Source organism: Oncorhynchus masou, chromosome 19 (assembly GCF_036934945.1).
Source record: "Oncorhynchus masou masou isolate Uvic2021 chromosome 19, UVic_Omas_1.1, whole genome shotgun sequence".
Taxonomy (NCBI): domain Eukaryota; kingdom Metazoa; phylum Chordata; class Actinopteri; order Salmoniformes; family Salmonidae; genus Oncorhynchus; species Oncorhynchus masou.
This window is the reverse complement of record NC_088230.1, coordinates 21,361,630-21,381,874: the sequence shown is the minus strand read 5'-3', so window position 1 is coordinate 21,381,874 and position 20,245 is coordinate 21,361,630. Positions and strand designations below refer to the sequence as shown.

Genomic DNA, 20,245 nt, shown 5'->3' with positions numbered 1-20,245 from the left:
TACAATAATATATGCTACTGTCTGCCAGTATAAGGAGCGGCAGGAAACTGCCCCCAAGAACTCGACACAGATTGACTAGATATGCTATCGATTGCTTTTTTTCTGTTGTGTGGCAGACAGTTGTAGTCGATTCATAGCTATGATCCGTATCCGATTTCGGATTTCCTGGTAGGATTAGGGTTTTGGGAAAGAACCAAATACATTTATTTTAGCTAGTCTTTTCCGAAAATAATCATTTTCGTATGATTAGGGCATTTAGAGTACAGTGTGACTCTGGTATTACGACTCAGTTAACTTATACAGGGTGGCGGAAACAAAGCGCTGATTTTATTTGTGAAGGGAATCGGTTAGTCAGCTAGCTTTAGCTTTTAGCCTGCACTGTTGGACATGTCTGCCTCGGCCGGTGCCTCTCCGTCAGCCCAGGGCACGGCCCTGGTCAGTCCAGGCACGGGGATGTCCATGTTTCGTTGGCTTGAGGTTCTGGAGAAGGAGTTTGATAAGGCGTTTGTTGACGTCGATTTACTACTTGGAGAAATCGACCCAGATCAAGCTGACATCACATACGAGGGTCGTCAAAAGATGACAAGTCTCAGCTCCTGTTTTGCTCAGCTTTGCCACAAAGCCCAGACGATTTTTCAACTTAATCACAAAGTAGAGGTGAGCGCAAACTTGTCTTGTATAAATGCTAAAAAGGATGCGCATGATCATTTGATATGTCAATGGCATACTTATGCTGTGTAGGCCCACAAGCTAGTTCCTAGTTAGCTGTCAGAATTCGAATGTCCTTCATAGCTCTCTCCATGCATGACCGTGCGTCTCTGGGCATCCAGTTGAGTGACAGGTCGAGGGTAGATTGCTCGACATGATCCCAAACAACAACTTCCGTACATTGTCCCTTCCTAAAAGTTTGAAATTGACCACCCAGTATCTATATCTGTTTAACTTGTGTTGACAATCTGCATTTCTGCTCTGGCAATTGACAGAATAAGAATTAGGTGAGAGTACACACACAATATTTGACAGCCACTTCGTTGTAAAATCTATTGATGAGAGAAACAGAAACAAGGATCATCCTGACCCTTACTCCACCATGTATGACCTCACCATGCTCAATAGCCATTGTTTGGTCAGTGGTGTAGTTGACTCTGTCAACACCTTCCCAGCAATTCTTATGACTACCGTAGAGCTCCTATTACTGCCTGTATGTAAATTGATACTGCATTTCAGCCTCTACCTTCAGTGCAGTATAGTGCTGAGATCAGGAATTCTGGCTTTACACAACCAGTTGACACCCAACAACACCTACTACAAAGTCATGTCCTAAGGGTATATGACATGGCTAAAGTAAACCAAATCTGTGGAAAATCAGCTATGATTGGATTTGTGAAATGCCTGTTTTCTGTCCACTGGTTACAGCCATTGGTGTGTGACCAATTAGATGTATGTTAAGATCTATTTAGAGAAAGGTTGTTAGATCTGTATTGTTACATTTTTAACTAGGCCTACATGGTTTCCACCTACCTAAGGTAGCTTTGAGCTAAAGACAGGTTGACACAATGGTCATATTACAGAAGGAAGGGCAGGTCAGAAGCACATGATAAACACATCAAAGGCACCAAGGTAAGGGCATAGAAATGTCAAATACTGGAGGATGGGAAGTTCACTAATAATTGTAAGATTCCACATCAGCAGAAGCAGAAAATATTTTTGATATTGCAGATTGTTCTGGCAATTCTCAAACTTCAATGGGAGGAAGGATGTTTGAAATGCTTTTTTCACAAACCATTGAGAATATCATGAAAGTACATGCCCATTTTAGGCCTGTACATGCCTCCTGTGAGACCCTTTGATCGGTGAACAGTCGGCCTACATGATAGACATCTTGGTATTATTCTCCTCTAAATATAAAAGTTTCTTGATTCTTAATACAATTTTAAATTTATTCAATGTCAAAAATATGAATCAACTACTGCAGCAGAGCATTGGGAGGGGCCACAGACCAGAACTAGAAGGGGTCTCAGGGTAGAGGAAAAGTAAACTGTTAACATTTCAGATGTATTACATTTTACAAAGATTAAGTTACTTAACATATAACTTCAGTAACTAAGGTCTCTCAGTATTTCAGCTCCCAACCTGTCTGCTATTGTCTCCAGTCCTTTCTCCCCCTGAATGTGAGCAGCGGCAGCCTACTCAACTGTTTTGTCTGATTGGCTGAACAATCACACACATGATTGACTAATGAACCTCAGCTGGGGTCTATTAGCCTCCTAACTGGGAAGGTGCTGGAAGGGCATGGTAAGAGGGTTTGCTGTTTACAGCACCACGACTACCCTTGTTGATTTTAAGACATATTATTTGGAACAATATATTCTACAAGTACATCACATTTCCAGAGTGGGCTTTCTGCTAATTCTGAAGGTGTGATCAATTTTATGAGCACCACCAACACTGTGAATGGGAAAATGGATTCAAAGGGTTCTCCCACTGCTGGGGACTTTCTGAATGTGCAAGGCTAAAGGAGAACTGTGATTGGTTAATTACCTGTGATGTCTATTTCTATGAAGAAGAACAAAAAATGGGTCATATCTTTAAAAGTAGCAGAGAGCCCACTCTGGAAATGTGATGTGTTTGAAGAGTATATTGTTGCAAACACAGGGCTCTATGCTGACCTTAGTTGACAAGGAGCATGTCTGTGCCTCATTGAAAAATGTAGGTGCACACAAAGACATTTAGGAGCGCAATGAAAACTATGAGGTATTAAAGCTAAAATCCTTCATTCTTCTAGGCGCCCCGGTGCTCCTAAATTAAAAATCCAGGTCGCACAGCAAAATATTTAGGCGCATATGCAAGTCAAATGGTCGCACTGTAGAGCCTTCAAACAATATGTCTAAAAATAGGCAAAATCAAAAAGGGTCATTTTGAGATTTTTTTAATGTTGAATAAATGAATGTGAAAATGTCTTTCAAGAACTGGACATAGGCTACTCCATATTTGATGGAGCACTATAAGGAATATAATGACACCAAGATGTTGTCTGTATCATGTACGGTTCACAGTACATAGGGTTTTACAGGAGGCCTGTATAAGTCTAAAAAGGGCCTAAAATCGACAATTTCATCATGATAAAAAAGAAATGTAAAAAGCATGTTATTTAAACATCAAGTTCCTATGTGAGAATTGCCAGAACAGATCTGAGATGCCCAAAATATTTTCAGCTGTCGTGGAATCGCCCAATATTAATCTAGGTTCTCACACAGAAGACCATACATAACCAATGTTCTTTAGGAATTCTAGTCCTGTGTGAATATGTCTCAAGACGAGTTTTAGGTTGCCTAAAACCTTATTCGGACTGGATTAGTTTTACTGGGGAGGTTGGGTAGTGTAAAAATGTGCATGAGCACAAAACACGACGTCTTTGTAATTTTAGTCCTGTCCGAATCTGCCATGTCGGTAATTTCTACATGGCAGGAGAGTAACAATTCCAGCCAGAAAAACCTACTGTTTTTTTTTGCAAACTCCAAAATTATCTGATAATACATGTCCCGTGTGAATCGACATTCCTGTGTTATGAGAGAAATGTCTGAGTTTGACAGGTGTTGCTTGCACTTTGAGCAAAGAAACGAACTGACTCAATAAATTGAACAGTGCTGTGCATAGCCTATATATGAAGGGCCTAGATGTATCAACTTTCACAGTGAATGCTTTTGTTTATACGTTATGTGCGAATGAGTTGAACATTGCCAAATGCATCAATAAAAAAAATGTGCCTATTTAATGCAACCCTTGGTTTTAATAGATTGCAAAGCAGCATACAACAGAGCTAAATGTTTGGAAATGACAAGTTCACTTCCTCATTCATAGCCTAAAAACGCATATCAAGTGCAAATGCATTGTTTAGCTCACATCTGAAGGCTAGGGGCTATTTAGGACGTCTTATATTGCGGATTGCTAAAATATCCTAATGATTATGAACACACTTTCTAAATTAAAATATTATGGTGACGCTATACCAAAGGTGGTTTTGTATGGTTTAGAAATTTGGGAACCAAGATCCTAACTGTTATAGGCCTATTTCTATTTTACCATGTTTATCAAAAGTGTTGCAAAAACTTGTCAATAATGAACTGACTGGTTTCTTGATGTCTATAGTATTCTCTCGGGTATGCAATCTGGTTTCCTCTCAGGTCATGGATGTGTCACTCCAACCTTAAAGGTCCTCAATGATGTCACCATTGCCCTTGATTCTAAGCAATATTGTGCGGCTATTTCTATTGACTTGGCCAAAGCTTTTGATATGGTAGACGGCAGGGTAGCCTAGTGGTTAGAGCGTTGGACTAGTAACCGGAAGGTTGCGAGTTCAAACCCCCGAGCTGACAAGCTACAAATCTGTCGTTCTGCCCCTGAACATGCAGTTAACCCACTGTTCCCAGGCCGTCATTGAAAATAAGAATTTGTTCTTAACTGACTTGCCTGGTTAAATAAAGGTAAAATAAAATAAAATCAAAATCAAAATTTTGTGGGCCGGCACACTGGAGGGGTATTTGGGCTGGTTTGCTAACTACCTCTCTCAAAGAGTGCAGTGTATACACTCAGAAAATCTGCTATCTCAGCCACTGCCTGTCACCAAGGGAGTACCCCAAGGCTCGATCCTAACCCCCACACTCTTCTCAATTTACATCAACAACATAGTTCAGGGAGTAGGAAGCTCTCTCATCCATTTATTTGCTGATGATACAGTCTTATACTCAGCTGGCCCCTCCCTGGATTTTATGTTAAGTGCTCTACAACAAATGTGGTTTGGTAAGAATAATGCCCCTCCTCCTACAGGTGTTATTACTACCTCTGAGGGGTTAGAGCTTGAGCTAGTCACGTCATACAAGTACTTGGGAGTATGGCTAGACAGTGCACTGTCCTTCTCTCAGCACATATCAAAGCTGCAGGCTAAAGTTAAATCTTGACTTGGTTTCCTCTATCGTAATCACTCCTCTTTCACCCCAGCTGCTTAAAACTTCTTGAGGCTATGGGTTCCCCTACAGGAACTCCACCCCCCTCCCCCCAGCGTGTCAGATTTTTCAAATGTTTTATGGCGAAAACACAACATATATTTATGTTAGACCACCACCAAAGAAAAAACGTAGCCATTTTTTCCAGCAAAAGATAAAATGACAAAAGAAGGATTTAAAAAAAATCAATCACAAACCTCTTGAAAATCTTCATCAGATGACAGTCATATGACATGTTACACAGTACATTTATGTTTTGTTCGATAATATGCATTTTATATCCATAAATCTCGGTTTACATTGAAGCCATGTTCAGAAAATTCTCCAAAATATCCAGAGGAATTATAGAAAGCTACGCCAGATAACAGAAATACTCATCATAAACTTTGACTAAAGATACATATTCTACATATAATTAAAAATATACACTGGTTCTTAATGCAACCGCTGTGTCACATTTTTAAAAATTAATAATTAATAATCTAATATTTCTCCGCCATGTTGGAGTCAACAGAAATACAAAATTACAACATAAATATTCCCTTACCTTTGATGATCTTTCATCAGAATGTAGTGCAAGGAGTCCTAGTTCAACAATAAATCGTTTTGTTTCATAATGTTCAATTCTAGTGTAGCAGCATTTGCTATCACTTTCAGCTCAAATGCCCAAAAAAATGACTTCTGGTCCAGGATAACTTTGCATCAAAACTTCCAAATGACATATTACAGGTCGACGAAACTGGTCAAACTAAGTGCAGAATCAATCTTCAGGATGTTATTACATTTACATTTAAGTCATTTAGCAGACGCTCTTATCCAGAGCGACTTACAAATTGGTGAATTCACCTTCTGACATCATAATCATATATATCCAATAGCATTCCAACCGGATCATTCGTTTTCATCTGGGGCTGATTGGAACAGCCGAAGCACTCAAACGCAAACGCGCCTCAACAAAATGGAAATCTTTTGCGACACCTACTACTTTCCTTCCCATTAGGTCAAAGTTCACAGCAAATGCTCCATTACACTTTCTACTGAATGAGGACATCTAGTGGAAGACGTAGGAAGTGTTTCCAGATCCATAACTTGTTGGGAAGGGAGGGGGCGATGACGTCAAAGTTGCCCCAATTTTCAGGATTTCAAAACCTGTTTGGAAGATTGCCTGCCCTGTGAGTTCTGTTATAATCACAGACATAATTCAAACGATTTTAGAAACTTCAGAGTGTTTTCTATCCAATATTAATATGCATATAATAGCAATTTAGGACACATTTTGATGCAGTTCACTATGGGCACGCAATTCATCCAAAGGGGAAATACTGCCCCCTATCTCTAACAGGTTTTAACTAACCCTGATTCAGATGACCATCCTACCCATGCTAGATTAAGGAGACCTCATTTATAGATCGGCAGATAAGGGTGCTCTCGAGCGGCTAGATGTTCTTTACCATTCGGCCACCAATGTTCCTTATAGGACACATCACTGCACTCCTCTGTTAACATTTTATTTAACTAGTCAAGTCCATTAAGAACAAATTCTTATTTACAATTACGGCTACCGGGGAACAGTGGGTTAACTGCCTTGTTCAAGGGTAGAACTACAGATGTTTTTATCTTGTCAGCTCGGGGATTCGATCCAGCATCCTTTCGGTTTCTGGACCAATGCTCTAACCACTAGGCTACCTGCCGCCCCTAGTCTGTAAACTGGTCATCTCTGTATACCCGTCGCAAGACCCACTGGTTGATGCTTATTTATAAAACCCTTTTAGGCCTCACTCCCCCCTGTCTGAGATATCTACTGCAGCCCTCATCCTCCACATATAACACCCGTTCTGCCAGTCACATTCTGTTAAAGGTCCCCAAAGCACACACATCCCTGGGCCGCTCCTCTTTTCAGTTTGATGCAGCTAGCGACTGGAACGAGCTGCAACAAACACTCAAACTGGACAGTTTTATCTCAATCTCTTCATTCAAATACTAAATCAGAGAAACTCTTCCTGACAGTTGTGGCTGCTTTGTGTGATGTATTGTTGTCTCTACCTTCTTGCCCTTGTGCTGTTGTCTGAGCCCAATAATGTTTGTAACATGTTTTGTGCTGCTACCATGTTGTGTTGCTACCATGTTAACTCAGTTTTCACAATTCCTGACATTTAATCCAAGTAACAATTCCTTGTCTTAGGTCAGTTAGGATCACCACTTTATTTTAAGAATGTGAAATGTAAGAATAATTGTAGAGTGATTTATTTCAGCTTTTATTTCTTTCATCACATTCCCAGTGGGTCAGAAGTTTACATACACTCAATTAGTATTTGGTAACATTTAAACTGTTTAACTTTGGTCAAACATTTTGGGTAGCCTTCCACAAGCTTCCCACAATAAGTTGGGGGAATTTTGGCCCATTCCTCCTTACAGAGCTGGTGCAACTGAGTCAGGTTTGTCGGCCTCCTTGCTCACACACACTTTTTCAGTTCTGCCCACAAATGTTCTATAGGATTGAGGTCAAGGCTTTGTGATGGGCACTTTGTTGTCTTTAAGCCATTTTGCCACAACTTTGGAAGTATGCTTGGGGTCATTGTCCATTTGGAAGACCCATTTGCGACCAAGCTTTAACTTTCTGACAGATGTCTTGAGATGTTGCTTCAATATATCCACATAATTTTCCTACCCCATGATGTCATCTATTTTGTGAAGTGTGCCAGTCCCTCCTGCAGCAAAGCACCCCCACAACATGATGCTGCCACCCCTGTGCTTCCCAGTTGGGATGGTGTTCTTCGGCTTGCAAGCTTCCCCCTTTTTCCTCCAAACATAACGATGGTCATTATGACCAAAAAGTTAAATTTTTGTTTCATCAGACCAGAGGATATTTCTCCAAAAAGCACTATCTTTGTCCCTATGTGCAGTTGCAAACCGTAGTCTGTCTTTTTTATGGTGGTTTTGGAGCAGTGGCTTCTTCCTTGCTGAGCTGCCTTTCAGGTTATGTCGATATAGGACTTGTTTTACTGTGGATATAGATACTTTTGTACCTGTTTCCTCAAGCATCTTCACAAGGTCCTTTGTTGTTGTTCTGGGATTGATTTCCACTTTTCGCACCAAAGTACGTTCATCTCTAGGAGACGCATCTCCTTCCTGAGCGGTATGACGGGTGCGTGGTCCCATGGTGTTTATACTTGCGTGCTATTGCTTGTACAGATGAGTGTGGTACCTTCAGGCATTTGGAAATTGCTCCCAATGATGAACTAGACTTGGGGAGGTCTACAATTTCTTTCTGATGTCTTGGTTGATTTCTTTTGATTTTCCCATGATGTCAAGCAAAGAGGCACTGAGTTTGAAGGGAAGGCCTTGAAATACATCTACAGGTTTACCTCCAATTGACTCAAATGATGGCAGTTAGCCTATCAGAAGCTTCTAAAGCCATGACATCATTTTCTGGAATTTTCCAAGCTGTCAACTTATTGTTTGTGAACTTCTGACCCACTGGAATTGTGATACAGTGTAAACAATTGTTGTAAGAATTACTTGTGTCATGCACAAAGTAGATGACCTCACCGACTTGCCAAAACTATAGTTTGTTAACAAATATCTTGTGGAGTAGTTGAAAAACGAGTTTTAATGACTCCAACCTAAGTGCATGTAAACTTCCGACTTCAACTGTATGTTGTGTTGCTACCATACTGTGTTGTGATGTGTTGCTGCCTTGCTATGTTGTCGTCTTAGGTCTCTCTTTATGTAGTGTTGTGTTGTTCTGTTGTTGTGATGTGTATTTTGTCTTATATTTATATAGTATTCTTTAAAAAAATATATCCCAGGCCCCCGTCCCCGCAGGAGGCCTTTTGGTAGGCTGTCATTGTAAATAATAATTTGTTCTTAACTGACTTGCCTAGTTAAATAAAGGTCAAATAAAAAACCTCTAGGTTTCTGTTGTAACTGTCAATTTGTTGAATAAAAAGTAATATTCCTGTCTAAATACATAACCACGTTCTCTACTAATACTATTCCCATGCAAATAGGGTTTTATATCACGTGTCAAACTCATTCCACGGAGGGCTGTGTCACTGAGTTTTCTTGCTTCCCTTGTACTTGATTGATGAATTAAGGTCACCGGGGCTGCGGTTCAAACTCATAAAAGACACACCCATGTCCACTTGGGGATTTCCCATCTTGGAGGGTGGTCCAAATGATTAGCCAAGCAAGGGAAGTTTGCAAAGTAAGCCCCTCAGCCCTCGTTTTTAGTCTAGTTGTACATTTATGTTCACTCCGGGGCCTAAAACACCCCATAATTCAATTCGTGATGATTGTACATCCGCTAACAAAAGTCCGGCAAAACTTAAAATCCCAATATCAATATGGAGTCAACATACAAGTGTAAGTAAAAAAAAAAGTGAAAACAAATGTAAAGAAGTTAGAAATTGTACTACTAATGCACAAGCATGTCTCGTAAAAGTAAGATGTTTTTGCTTGATTAGCTTTTGGAAATTCTATGGAAGTATAAATATTTTTTATCCTTCAGAAGTAGCTAGGCAGGCTAACGTTAGTTAGCAAATGAATTTGCTAACTAACGTACAGTAGGCATATTAATAATGATATAGTTAATATAAGTAGTCTTGCAATCATAATTGACTGTAGCGCATATAAAGCACCTACAAGCCACCAGTGGCTGAAAACACAATCATCCGGGCAAGAGCAGTCCATTTTAAAAGGCATTCCTTCCTCCCTCGCCCTGGAAGTGTATACTCGTCAGACGTCATGATACGTCATCGGAAGTGTCCACTTAATTTGAGGGCTGAGGGGATAGGGTGCGTCTTTTACGTGTTTGGACCACAGCCTAAGTAGTAAGGAACTCCCCTCACCTGGTTGTCTTGATCTTTAATTGAAAGGAAAAACCAAAGCCAGCAAGACCCTAGACCATCAAAGGCTTGAGTTTGACACCCCTGCTTTCTACTCATTGGGACCTTACTTAAGAAATAAGGCCGGGGGGGTGTGGTACATGGCCAATATACCATGGCTAAGGGCTGTTCTTAAGCACGGCGCAAAGTGGAGTGCCTGGACTCAGCCCTTAGCTGTGGTGTATTGGCCATATATCACAAACCTTTGAGGTGCCTTATTGCTTTTATAAACTGGTTACCAACGTAATTAGAGCACTAAAAACAAAGTTTTGTCATACCTGTGGTATACGGTCTGATATACCACAATTGTCAGCCAATCAGCAATCAGCATTCAGGGCTCGAACCACCCGGCTTATAACAGCATATAAACTAGTGTTGGCTAAAAATGATCTAGAGTAGTTGCACCTTAACCCATTTTATGTGGTCTGTTGGTATTTTATTCTTATCAATGCTGCTGTGTTGTCAGAATAGCTAGTAAACACTCATGAAAGTAGAGTAGAAGGTTTTCTAGACCTTGAAGGCTCAGATTGGTGAGTCAAGCAGGTTTTTCCTGCCCAGCCATTGGAACCCATTGCGGGCTTCCATTCCTAGATTCAGAATTTTGGCTAACTCAGAATTCCAGATGAATATGAGTGTAAATTGGCTAGATTTATGTTTGGATCTATATTTGCTGAAGACCGTAAGACTGAAGAGGAAGAGTATCTTCAGGTCCAGGGCCTCTCTCTGGTACCCAGATGTTCAGTGCCTTAGTATTTCTACAGGTAAGGACATTTGGTGCCTTGGCTGGTGCCTGTTTCAGACCCCATGAGGATGGGGTCCGTTGGTGTGATCTACTTTACCCCCTCCGTTAAAAATCTATTAAAACTATTCTTTATTTCTACTGAGACTTCAATGGGGGATTTATCCCCTTATGTGAGATGAATCAGTTTTGCATGTGTGTGAATGACTTAAAAAGCTTAACTGTGGAAGATGTCTGCCGGGGAAGCCAAGCTTCAGGGAATTGCTTTCTGTCATTATGTGGCCGACACTTGAGCAAAAAGCTAAACTGTGTCTCTTGTCGAGGGAGCAAGGTTTTTTTATGTAGAATAATAACCAAACATAAAGTGATCGCTCAGCTATTAATAATTCCTATGTTACTCTGGCATAGTTTATCAGGAAAAGGACAGGTCAGCAGGACTCATGTCTAACCTTTCTGATTAGATTAGAGAGCACAGATATAGACACAAGAAAACAGAGCAAACTAGAATGCTATTTGGCCCTAAACAGAAAGTACACAGTGGCACAATACCTGACCACTGTGACTGACCCAAAATGAAGGAAATCTTTGACTATGTACAGACTCCGTGAGCATAGCCTTGCTATTGAGGAAGGCAGCCGTAGCAGACCTGGCTCTCAAGAGAAGACAGGCTTATGTGCACACTGCCCACAAAATTAGGTTGAAACTGAGCTGCACTTCCTAACCTCCTGCCAAATTGATGACCACATTAAAGAGACATATTTCCCTCAGATTACACAGACCCACAAATAATTTGAAAACAAATCCAATTTTGATAAACTCCCATATTTATTGGGTGAAATACCACAGTGTGTCATCACAGCAGCACAATTTGTGATCTGTTGCCACAAGAAAAGGGCAACCAGTGAAGAACAAACACCATTGTAAATACTACCTATGTTTGTTTATTTATTTTCCCTTTGTACTTTAAGTATTTGCACATCATTATGACACTGTATATAGACATAATATGACATTTGAAATGTCTTTATTCTTTTGGAACTTTTGTGAGTGTAATGTTTACTGTTGATTTTTTGTTTTGTATATTTCACATGCTTTGACATTGATTGGGGCTCCCAAGTGGTGCAGCGGTCTAAGGCACTGCATCTCAGTGCTAGAGGCGTCATGACAAACACCCTGGTTCAAATGGACTGTATCACAACCTGCCGTGATCGGGAGTCCCATAGGGCGGCACAGAGTTAACCCAGCGTCGTCCGGGTTTGGCCGGTGTAGGCCTTCATTGTAAATAAGTAGTAGTTCTTAACTGGCTTGCCTAGTTAAATAAATAAAAATGTATCCCATGCCAATAAAGCCCCTTAAATTGAATACAGAGATCACTCTCAGTGACTCAGCCTCCAGCCATGAGATGCCCATGTTCCACACCGCCCAAACCCTCTGTCACAATCAGGATGTCCTGCACTTTTTGGTGCGTGTGTGTGTGTGTGTGTGTGTGTGTGTGTGTGTGTGTGTGTGTGTGTGTCACTGTTTCCCCTACCTATCTTACATTTGAGAAGCTATAGAATATTCGTACTATAGATGATTCTATTTGATTTAGACTTTATAATGTCTTTATAATGAAGGCCTGACTATAACAGTGATAGATGAGTCTCTGTCTGAGGATGATGATAAATCATTTAGGAGACAGAGGCTGTTTTAGTATTCAGTCAGATTCACATGATAAGCACACTCCTCTTTCATCGTTGTAGGTGGAGTGAATTCTAAAATATGAACCTCATTCATACCAAGATTAATTCATTCCCACAGCTGTGACAGGCAGGTGGCCCCAGTTCAATGGCATAAATAAATGAATTATTTGTCTCTGAACCTAAGTCTGCTTCCCATGTTGCCAAGCTCAATAGGCTCCAGAGACTAGCACAATTTTTTTTGTATGTTTTTTTTTTTTCAGGGTTTTGTTTGCATACAATAGACAACCTCGAGCGCAGGATTTGTAGGCCTATTCATTTTGGCAAAATTCATTCAGGCTTGAATAAAAAGTAGCCTGCATTCTAAGAAAAAACTTGTTGAAAAATCTGAGAACAGAGAGAGAATGTAAAACAGACCAATCCAAAATCTGTGCTGGGATAATGGCATGGGCATGGCACACTGATTGCACTATATATAAATGATGAGGGTTCCTAAGAATCTTGGAAGTCAGAAGAAGTGTACACTTATGTAACTCTCTCCCTCCTCCAGGCTCAGCTGGTGGACCTGCGTTCGGAGCTGACTGACGTGCAGGCGGAGAAGGTGGTGGTGGAGAGGGAGGTCCACGACCAGCTGCTCCACCTTCATGCCATGCAGCTGCAGCTTCATGCCAAGGCTGGACAGACTGTGGACTCTGACGCCATCAAAGACAGGATGGTAGGGCACCACACACACACACACACACAAGCACAGACACACACACACACACGACTACTAATATATTTTTGGGGGGGTATACCTGCTGAGGTTCCAGTGGGTCTGTAAAGTGGTAAATGGTGGTATGCTTCCCCACTGCTTGGCTGTGATTTTAACTCTGCCTTTCTAACCGTTGACCCCTTCTCTGTTCTTCTCACCTTAAGCCTGTTCCCTCAGTGGAGGAGATGGTAAGTGTGTGCATGTCGTCTGTGTGTCTGGTTTTTTGGTTAGTGATAGCTGTGCGTCTGTGTCTTGCATGTGTCTGTGCCTTGGTCTGTGTACTCATCCTAACCTCAAGTTTGGTCTTTTCCTGCTCTTGCTGAAAACAGTTGCTCATTAATAAGTCCAACAGGCCCTCTATGGGGCTTGTGCTAGCAATGTCAGTGATATCAGATATGGAATTACTGTAGCTTTGTTGTTTGTTATTGCCTATTCATGTATATTCGTGTTGCCCGATTTGATAGGAAAATGCATGTTTTGATACTTGGAAAGAGTTTTGTCTGAATAGTCAACAAAGCGCAAAGGGGAAATAAATGACTACAAGACAAAAAAGCTCATTCAATCAAGCCAGATGGTCTCATAAAAGCAAAGCTTACTTTCATATCATTTAAAAAGTTTGAAAAAGTAGTAGAATGGGATAATGTCTTGGTGTGAGGTGAAAAGCATTCAATAGTTTATTTTGTAAGTTTGTGGTACGAATCACATTACTGTGGGAGCACCTCCGGCTAGGGGGCTGTTTGAGAAGTTTTGAATCCTAAGCAACCTGCCTACACATTGTTTGAATTACAATAGACCAACTTAGCTACTGTAGTAAGTCAAAGCTGTGTGCTCTAAAACCTTGGTTATAGCATGGGTGGAGTAGGCATTGTGGTGCTCGAGTGACATGAATTTCCTTGTCTGGCTTCAGACGAATGCCTTTTTCTCACTTAAAACAGTTTTTGTGCTTAATTGATATGTGATTGTGGTCATGCTTTCATCATAACAAATCAGAAAATGTAAGCACATTTTCTCCAAAAGGAAATGACCAATTGTTCTGGTTGTCAATTTGATGCCAAGTTCTGGATGAACCAACTGGCTGTACCTGTGTTCTAAAGATTAAGTTCAAATCTTTGACCCTTTGTTCAATCTCTAACTTAACCACTATGGACAACTTGCTCATCATGGTCATCATAAGGGTTAGTGCATTGAACTTATAATAGCCAAATCCACAGTTACATATCTTGTGTCGTGTGTGTGTCTTGTCCTCAAGTAGATATTTAATTTAACTTTCATCTATACTGTATACTGTATCCATGTTTGTCTTTGACATGGTATTTGTGGATGTAGCACAGCACTCGCTCTCTCTGTAGAGTTTAACTCAACTATTTATCTTCGTGTTTGCGTGTGCTCGTGTGTGTGTGTGTGTGCCCTCCCGCCTGCCTGTGTGTGACAGGAGAGGGAGCTGCAGGCCAACAAGAAGGAGAAGGTGAAGGAGGTGAAGCTGGAGGCAGAGGTCAAGCTGCATAAGAAGGAGAATGAGGCCCTCCGTAGGCACGTCGCTGTACTGCAGGCTGAGGTCTATGGGGCAAGATTGGCAGCCAAGTACCTGGACAAGGAGCTGGCTGGAAGGTAACCCTAACCCGAGCTTAGACTGAAATAACCAATAATGCTGACTGTAGTAACTAGTTGTCTTTGGATTCATCGTCTCCAGAGTACAGCAGATCCAGCTGCTGGGTCGGGACATGAAGGGGCCCGCTCACGACAAGCTGTGGAACCAGCTGGAGGCTGAGATCCACCTCCACCGCCACAAAACAGTTATCCGGGCCTGCAGGGGGCGCAACGACCCCAAGAAACCCCTAGAGTCTCCAGTGGGGCATGTGAGTGGACATCAGAGTAGAGGGGTTTGATTCTCATTGTAGTGAAGACATTTGTTTCCTCTTTGTGTATCGCTAATTGTTTGCTTGTTTGATCTCTCCCTCAGGAAACAGATATACTGAAGAAGACTCAAGGAGTTGGTCCTATTCGTAAGGTAGTGCTGGCCAAAGAAGATCACGAGGGACTTGGAATTTCAATCACGGTAAACTCCACCACCAATTTTTGCTCAAACCAGAAAATGTGAAATGCCATGTCTCAACCCATAGTGTGTTGCTCATCTGTAATGGTCCATGCCCTAATATTTATGTGTATGTCTGTGTGTTATTTCTGGATGGACAGGGTGGTAAGGAACACGGGGTGCCCATCCTGATCTCAGAGATCCATCCTACCCAGCCTGCGGAGCGCTGTGGGGGCTCCATGTGGGCGATGCCATCCTGGCTGTCAACAGCATCAACCTGAGGGACGCCAAACACAAGGAGGCTGTCACCATCCTCTCACAACAGGTCAGACTCAGTCCCAGGAAGAGAGAAGTTATGATTGTATGTATTATGACCTGACTAGCTACAGTGGAAGAGTTGACTACAGCATATACAGCTTAGGACCAGGTTAAGTAAAACCATAGTAAAAAGCGAATACGTTCCTTTTGTGATCCACATCTCAAAAGCCTTTTGTCACCCACTCTGTGACACCCAGTTAGTGTTTAGCCCGGGGGTTCCAACTTTTACTGAGACAGTCATGTCTTTCCTTAACTTTAGTCAGCCCACACTCTCGAGCGTAATTGAATGGAGGTTCATGCTGGGGTTGGTTCATTTAGCCTGTGGGACTGCTTCTGTGGATTGGGGAAAAACAGTTAATCATGCCTCAGCAAACAAACAAACCAACTAAGCTTTTGGGTAACCTATTGTTAAGTTTTCTCTCACACTGCTCTGTGTGTCTGTGTGTGTGCGCGTGTCTGTGTGTGTGCGCGTGTCTGTGTGTGTGCGCATGTCTGTGTGTGTGCGCATGTCTGTGTGTGTGCGCGCGTGTCTGTGTGTGTGCGCATGTCTGTGTGTGTGTTTGTGTTTGTCCGTGTGCCTGCCAGTGTGTGCGTGCGTGCGTGCGTATGTGTGTGTGCGTGCGTGTGTGCGTGTGTGTGTCTGCCTCTGTGTCCCCCAGAGGGGAGAGATAGAGTTTGAGGTGGTGTACGTGGCCCCGGAGGTGGACTCTGACGATGAGAACGTGGAGTATGAGGATGACAGCGGCCATCGCTACCGCCTCTACCTGGATGAGCTGGAGGAGGGGTCAGCCGCCAGCAGGAACAACGGCACAGCAGACTTAGCATCACTACAAGGCAAGTTATCTCTACTGTACCTCAGTCCTGGGCTTTCATTGATCATAAAAAGCGCACATGTAGTTTTCACAGTAGTAGGGCTTTATTTTCATGTACTTGCATTTTAAACAGTGCTTTTACTTCACATTCACTTGCATTATACAAATGGGGGTCTTTGTGTTAATGTGTAAATGGTAGGCTTGGGCTGTATCCAGATTGTCATACTCGTACTGACCTTGTGCCATACCCGGATATTCGGTAGTACCTGCACTGAGCACATGGGGTGCCATTTTGAAACCCCACTGAGCCTTTGAGTACGGAACAAAAATATAAATGCAACATGCAACAACTTCAACGATTACTGAGTTACAGTTTATATGATAAAATCAGTCAATTTAAATAAATGAATTAGGGCCTAATCTATGGATTTCACATGACTGGGCAGGGGCACAGTCCCAGCCAATCAGAATGAGTTTTTCCCCACAAAAGGGTTTATTACAGACAGAAATACTCCTCAGTTTCATCAGCTGTCAGGGTGGCTGGTCTCAGATGATCCCGCAGGTGAAGAAGCCGGATGTTGAGGTCCTGGGCTGACATGGTTGCACGTGGTCTGTGGTTGTGAGGCCGGTTGGATTTACTGCCAAGTTCTCTAAAACAACGTTGGATGCGGCTTATGGTAGAGAAATGAACATTAAATTATCTGGCAACAGCTCTGGTGGACATTCCTGCAGTCAGCATGCCCATTGCACGCTCCCTCAAAACTTGAGACACCTGTGTTGTATGACCAAACTGCACGTGCCACAACTGTCATGTGGATGGATTATGTTGGCAAAGGAGAAATGCTTACTGACAGGGATGTAAACAAATGTGTGCACAACATTGGAGAGAAATAAGCTTTTTGTGTGTATGAAAACATTTCTGGATTTATTTTTTTTCAGCTCATGAAACATTTATATTTTTGCTCAATAGAGAATGCTAACAAGTGCATTGCAAACATTTTATACAGTCTCTGACCTAAAGTATTTGCAGGACAGACATCGCAGCTCATAAAGTTATACAAGTAACTCAAATGTTACTCACAGTTGGCTGCACGCGCAAAACAAATATTAGACATTAAGGCTCTTGATCCAGGAAGGGATTCTCTGCTGTTACCAAGCGCTACTTGATTTTGGAAGACGCTAACCACTTAGCACAACCGAGTACCATTTAGACAGTTAACTGGCTGGCAAACATTTAGTTGTAACTAGATCAACTGGCGTATGCTGCACAACAGTGAGTGACTCACAAGTCTCCAGATCCTCATCATTGTGTGCTTGTAAACAAACACTGGTAAGCTTCAGAATGAAAAATAATGTGACAGGTGAAATGAACGCAACCTTTTTTGTCACCGAACATATTGCGCAAGTTGACTACTGGTGTTTACTTCAAAAGCAGGAAAAAAATATTCAGTGTATGAAACAAATTCAAAGAAATTTCAACGGTATTGACGGTGTTAAAAAAACATAAAATCGATTTTTATCTGTCACATAGGCCGAATGCAACAGAATATACCTTGTAGTGAAATGCTTACTTACAAGCCCTTAACCAACAATGCAGTTAAGAAAAATAAATGTTAAGTATTTACAAAAATAAATTGAAGTAAAAAATTATTTTTTTACAAATATAGAAGGAAAAATAACAAATAATTAAAAAGCAACAGTAAAATAACAGTAGTGAGGCGATATACGGGGTACAGGTACAGAGTCAATATGCGCGGGCACAGGTTAGTCGAGGTAATTGAGGTAATATTTACATTGACTATGCATGGATAATAAACAGAGTAGCAGCAGTGTAAAATCGATGGTGGGGGGGAGACGATGCAAATCGCCCGGGTAGCCATTTGATTAACTGTTCAGGAGTCTTATGGCTTGGGAGTAGTAGAAGCTGATAAGAAGCCTCCTGTGGCTATTTCCAAATACCCTGATATACGGTATACCGCCCAAGCCTAGCAAATGGACCTTAGACTGCCACAATACCATATGAGCATATGTGAATGAACAGAAAATATGGCATATCAGCTGGTACAAGAGTGATAGATGCTACAGGAAGGAGAGAAAGTGTATTCATGTTTGTCTCTCTATGTGCTTGCTGCAGCCCTGGAAAAGATGTCCGTGGGTGACGGCCCAGAGAACGGAGACACAGGGATCTTCAGTGAGACGCCATCGGAGGAGACCCCGTCGAAGACTGCTGGGTCCGGAAAGAGCACCTCCTAGAGCGGCGGGGAGGATCTGGAGGAATGGGGAGGGGTGATGGGGGGGGGGGGTGCAGAGGAGGTTGGAGAAGAGCTGAAAGAGTGGACTGCACATGTATTTTTGTACTATACTCTATGAGATTTGAGAGACTGGACTGCATCTGAGTCCACTGGAGGATGTATGAGGGGAGAAATGGGGATAAAGTCGACTCCTCATTAAGTCGTCATGGAAACGCACTCATAGCTCTTTTGAATTCATGTTACTATCTTTCTGCAACGGTGAGGAGCCAATGAGAGAAGACCACAGATTGAGGAGAAGATGTGGGTCTAGATGATTGAATGGATGGACTAAGTGGTATTTTTCTGTGTGTATAGTTACTGATCCTATTTTCCCCCACATTAAAATGACACTTCCTTACTGTGAGACTGCCCTGCTGGTAATGAATACTGTTTTACTAGGCTGAGGAAATCTTCTCCCTTCATAAATGTTGGCTTTTATTTATCTCTTGCACATGTAGCTTGTGTAGAGGGGTTTCCCTCAACTGTAATGTTCATCTTCTACCACTGATTATGATCTCAATGTTTACTCCCATGTCAAACCTGCACCGCTCTAAGTTCCACCTACAAGTAGGCTTAGCCCTCAAGTGTTCAGAATATAGAACAGCCACATTCACCTATTGGATGTCAAAACAGAATGTACAGAAAGACGTGTCAGATTTCAAAGGATTTCAACTATTAGGGCGTGCCCTCTGTGTTTGATAAATGGTATCACAGAATGTTACCATAGTCCTCATTTCACAACATTTTCATTTAAAGATGGGGCACTCTGAGCAATGCATCTTGTGTGCTACCTCGTTGTCTTCATACTGTTCAAAGTCCTTGCCGTTTACTCTGAGGTGCACACACACTGGCTAATGTTCTCTGAAAACAAGTTGTGTATGACAAAGTTACTGATAACTCTGGAAGTATTTCTTTCACAAATATATATATATATATATTACCACAAGGTCCGTTGCCAGAAATTAGAAGTGCAATATCTTTAAACTCAACTAGGATTTCTCCTTTACCTCCTTTGTTGTCCCTTTTCATGTAAAGTACATATCTTGCTTGTCCCTGAAGTTCCTTCGCTGTATTGTTTTCCCACCCTTCTCTATTACTGGTGTGCTGTGATCTTGTATCAGTGGTTGTGTTTTCAGACTCGTTAGGACCCAAAAGATGACTGACGGCCGTGTCGGCTGCACCGTATTCTGATATTAAGAGCTGTCAGAGGGATGGGAGTTTCCAGCTTTAATCTATGAATTTCACACAACCAAAAGGTTTGTGTGCATACAGACAGGTTTTTATGCACTGAAGATCAATTTCAAAGTAAAATCCATAAACTATCATCTTTGAGACTAGAAAGTTCTGTGTATACTATATAAATGTATTAGCTGTTTTAAACTTGAAGTCAGTGCATTTCTGAAGATCATATTGGAATTTAGCTACTGTAGTAGCTAGCATCTCTCTACTGTACTCATTACAAATGTACCCCCATACTGAGGGCTGAGGGGTTGAGGTGGTCATGATGACAACCTGCAGCTTTGTGTTCCAATCTTGACATCATTCATAGCTAATCTGCAGTTACTGTTTATTTAATTTTTTATCTACACTAAACAAAAATGTAAATGCAATATGTTAAGTGTTGGTCTCATGTTTCATGAGCTGAAATAAAAGATCCTAGAATTTTTCCATATGCACAAAAAGCTTATTTCTCTAAAAATGATTTGCATCCCTATTAGTGAACATTTCTCC

The 20,245-nt window shown here is 41.6% G+C and overlaps 1 protein-coding gene across 1 annotated transcript; it reads left to right on the top strand.

Annotated features, from left to right (window-relative positions):
* The first annotated feature begins 118 nt into the window (after nucleotides 1-118).
* LOC135505995 (Golgi-associated PDZ and coiled-coil motif-containing protein-like) lies at nucleotides 119-20,186 on the top strand. Its single transcript, XM_064925314.1, is given in 10 exon segments — nucleotides 119-657; nucleotides 12,858-13,022; nucleotides 13,226-13,249; nucleotides 14,494-14,669; nucleotides 14,752-14,917; nucleotides 15,022-15,117; nucleotides 15,255-15,327; nucleotides 15,330-15,418; nucleotides 16,071-16,245; nucleotides 18,358-20,186. Coding segments are annotated over 10 exon segments (1,353 nt in total). The 5' UTR covers nucleotides 119-387; the 3' UTR covers nucleotides 18,477-20,186.
* The last annotated feature ends 59 nt before the right edge of the window (nucleotides 20,187-20,245 follow it).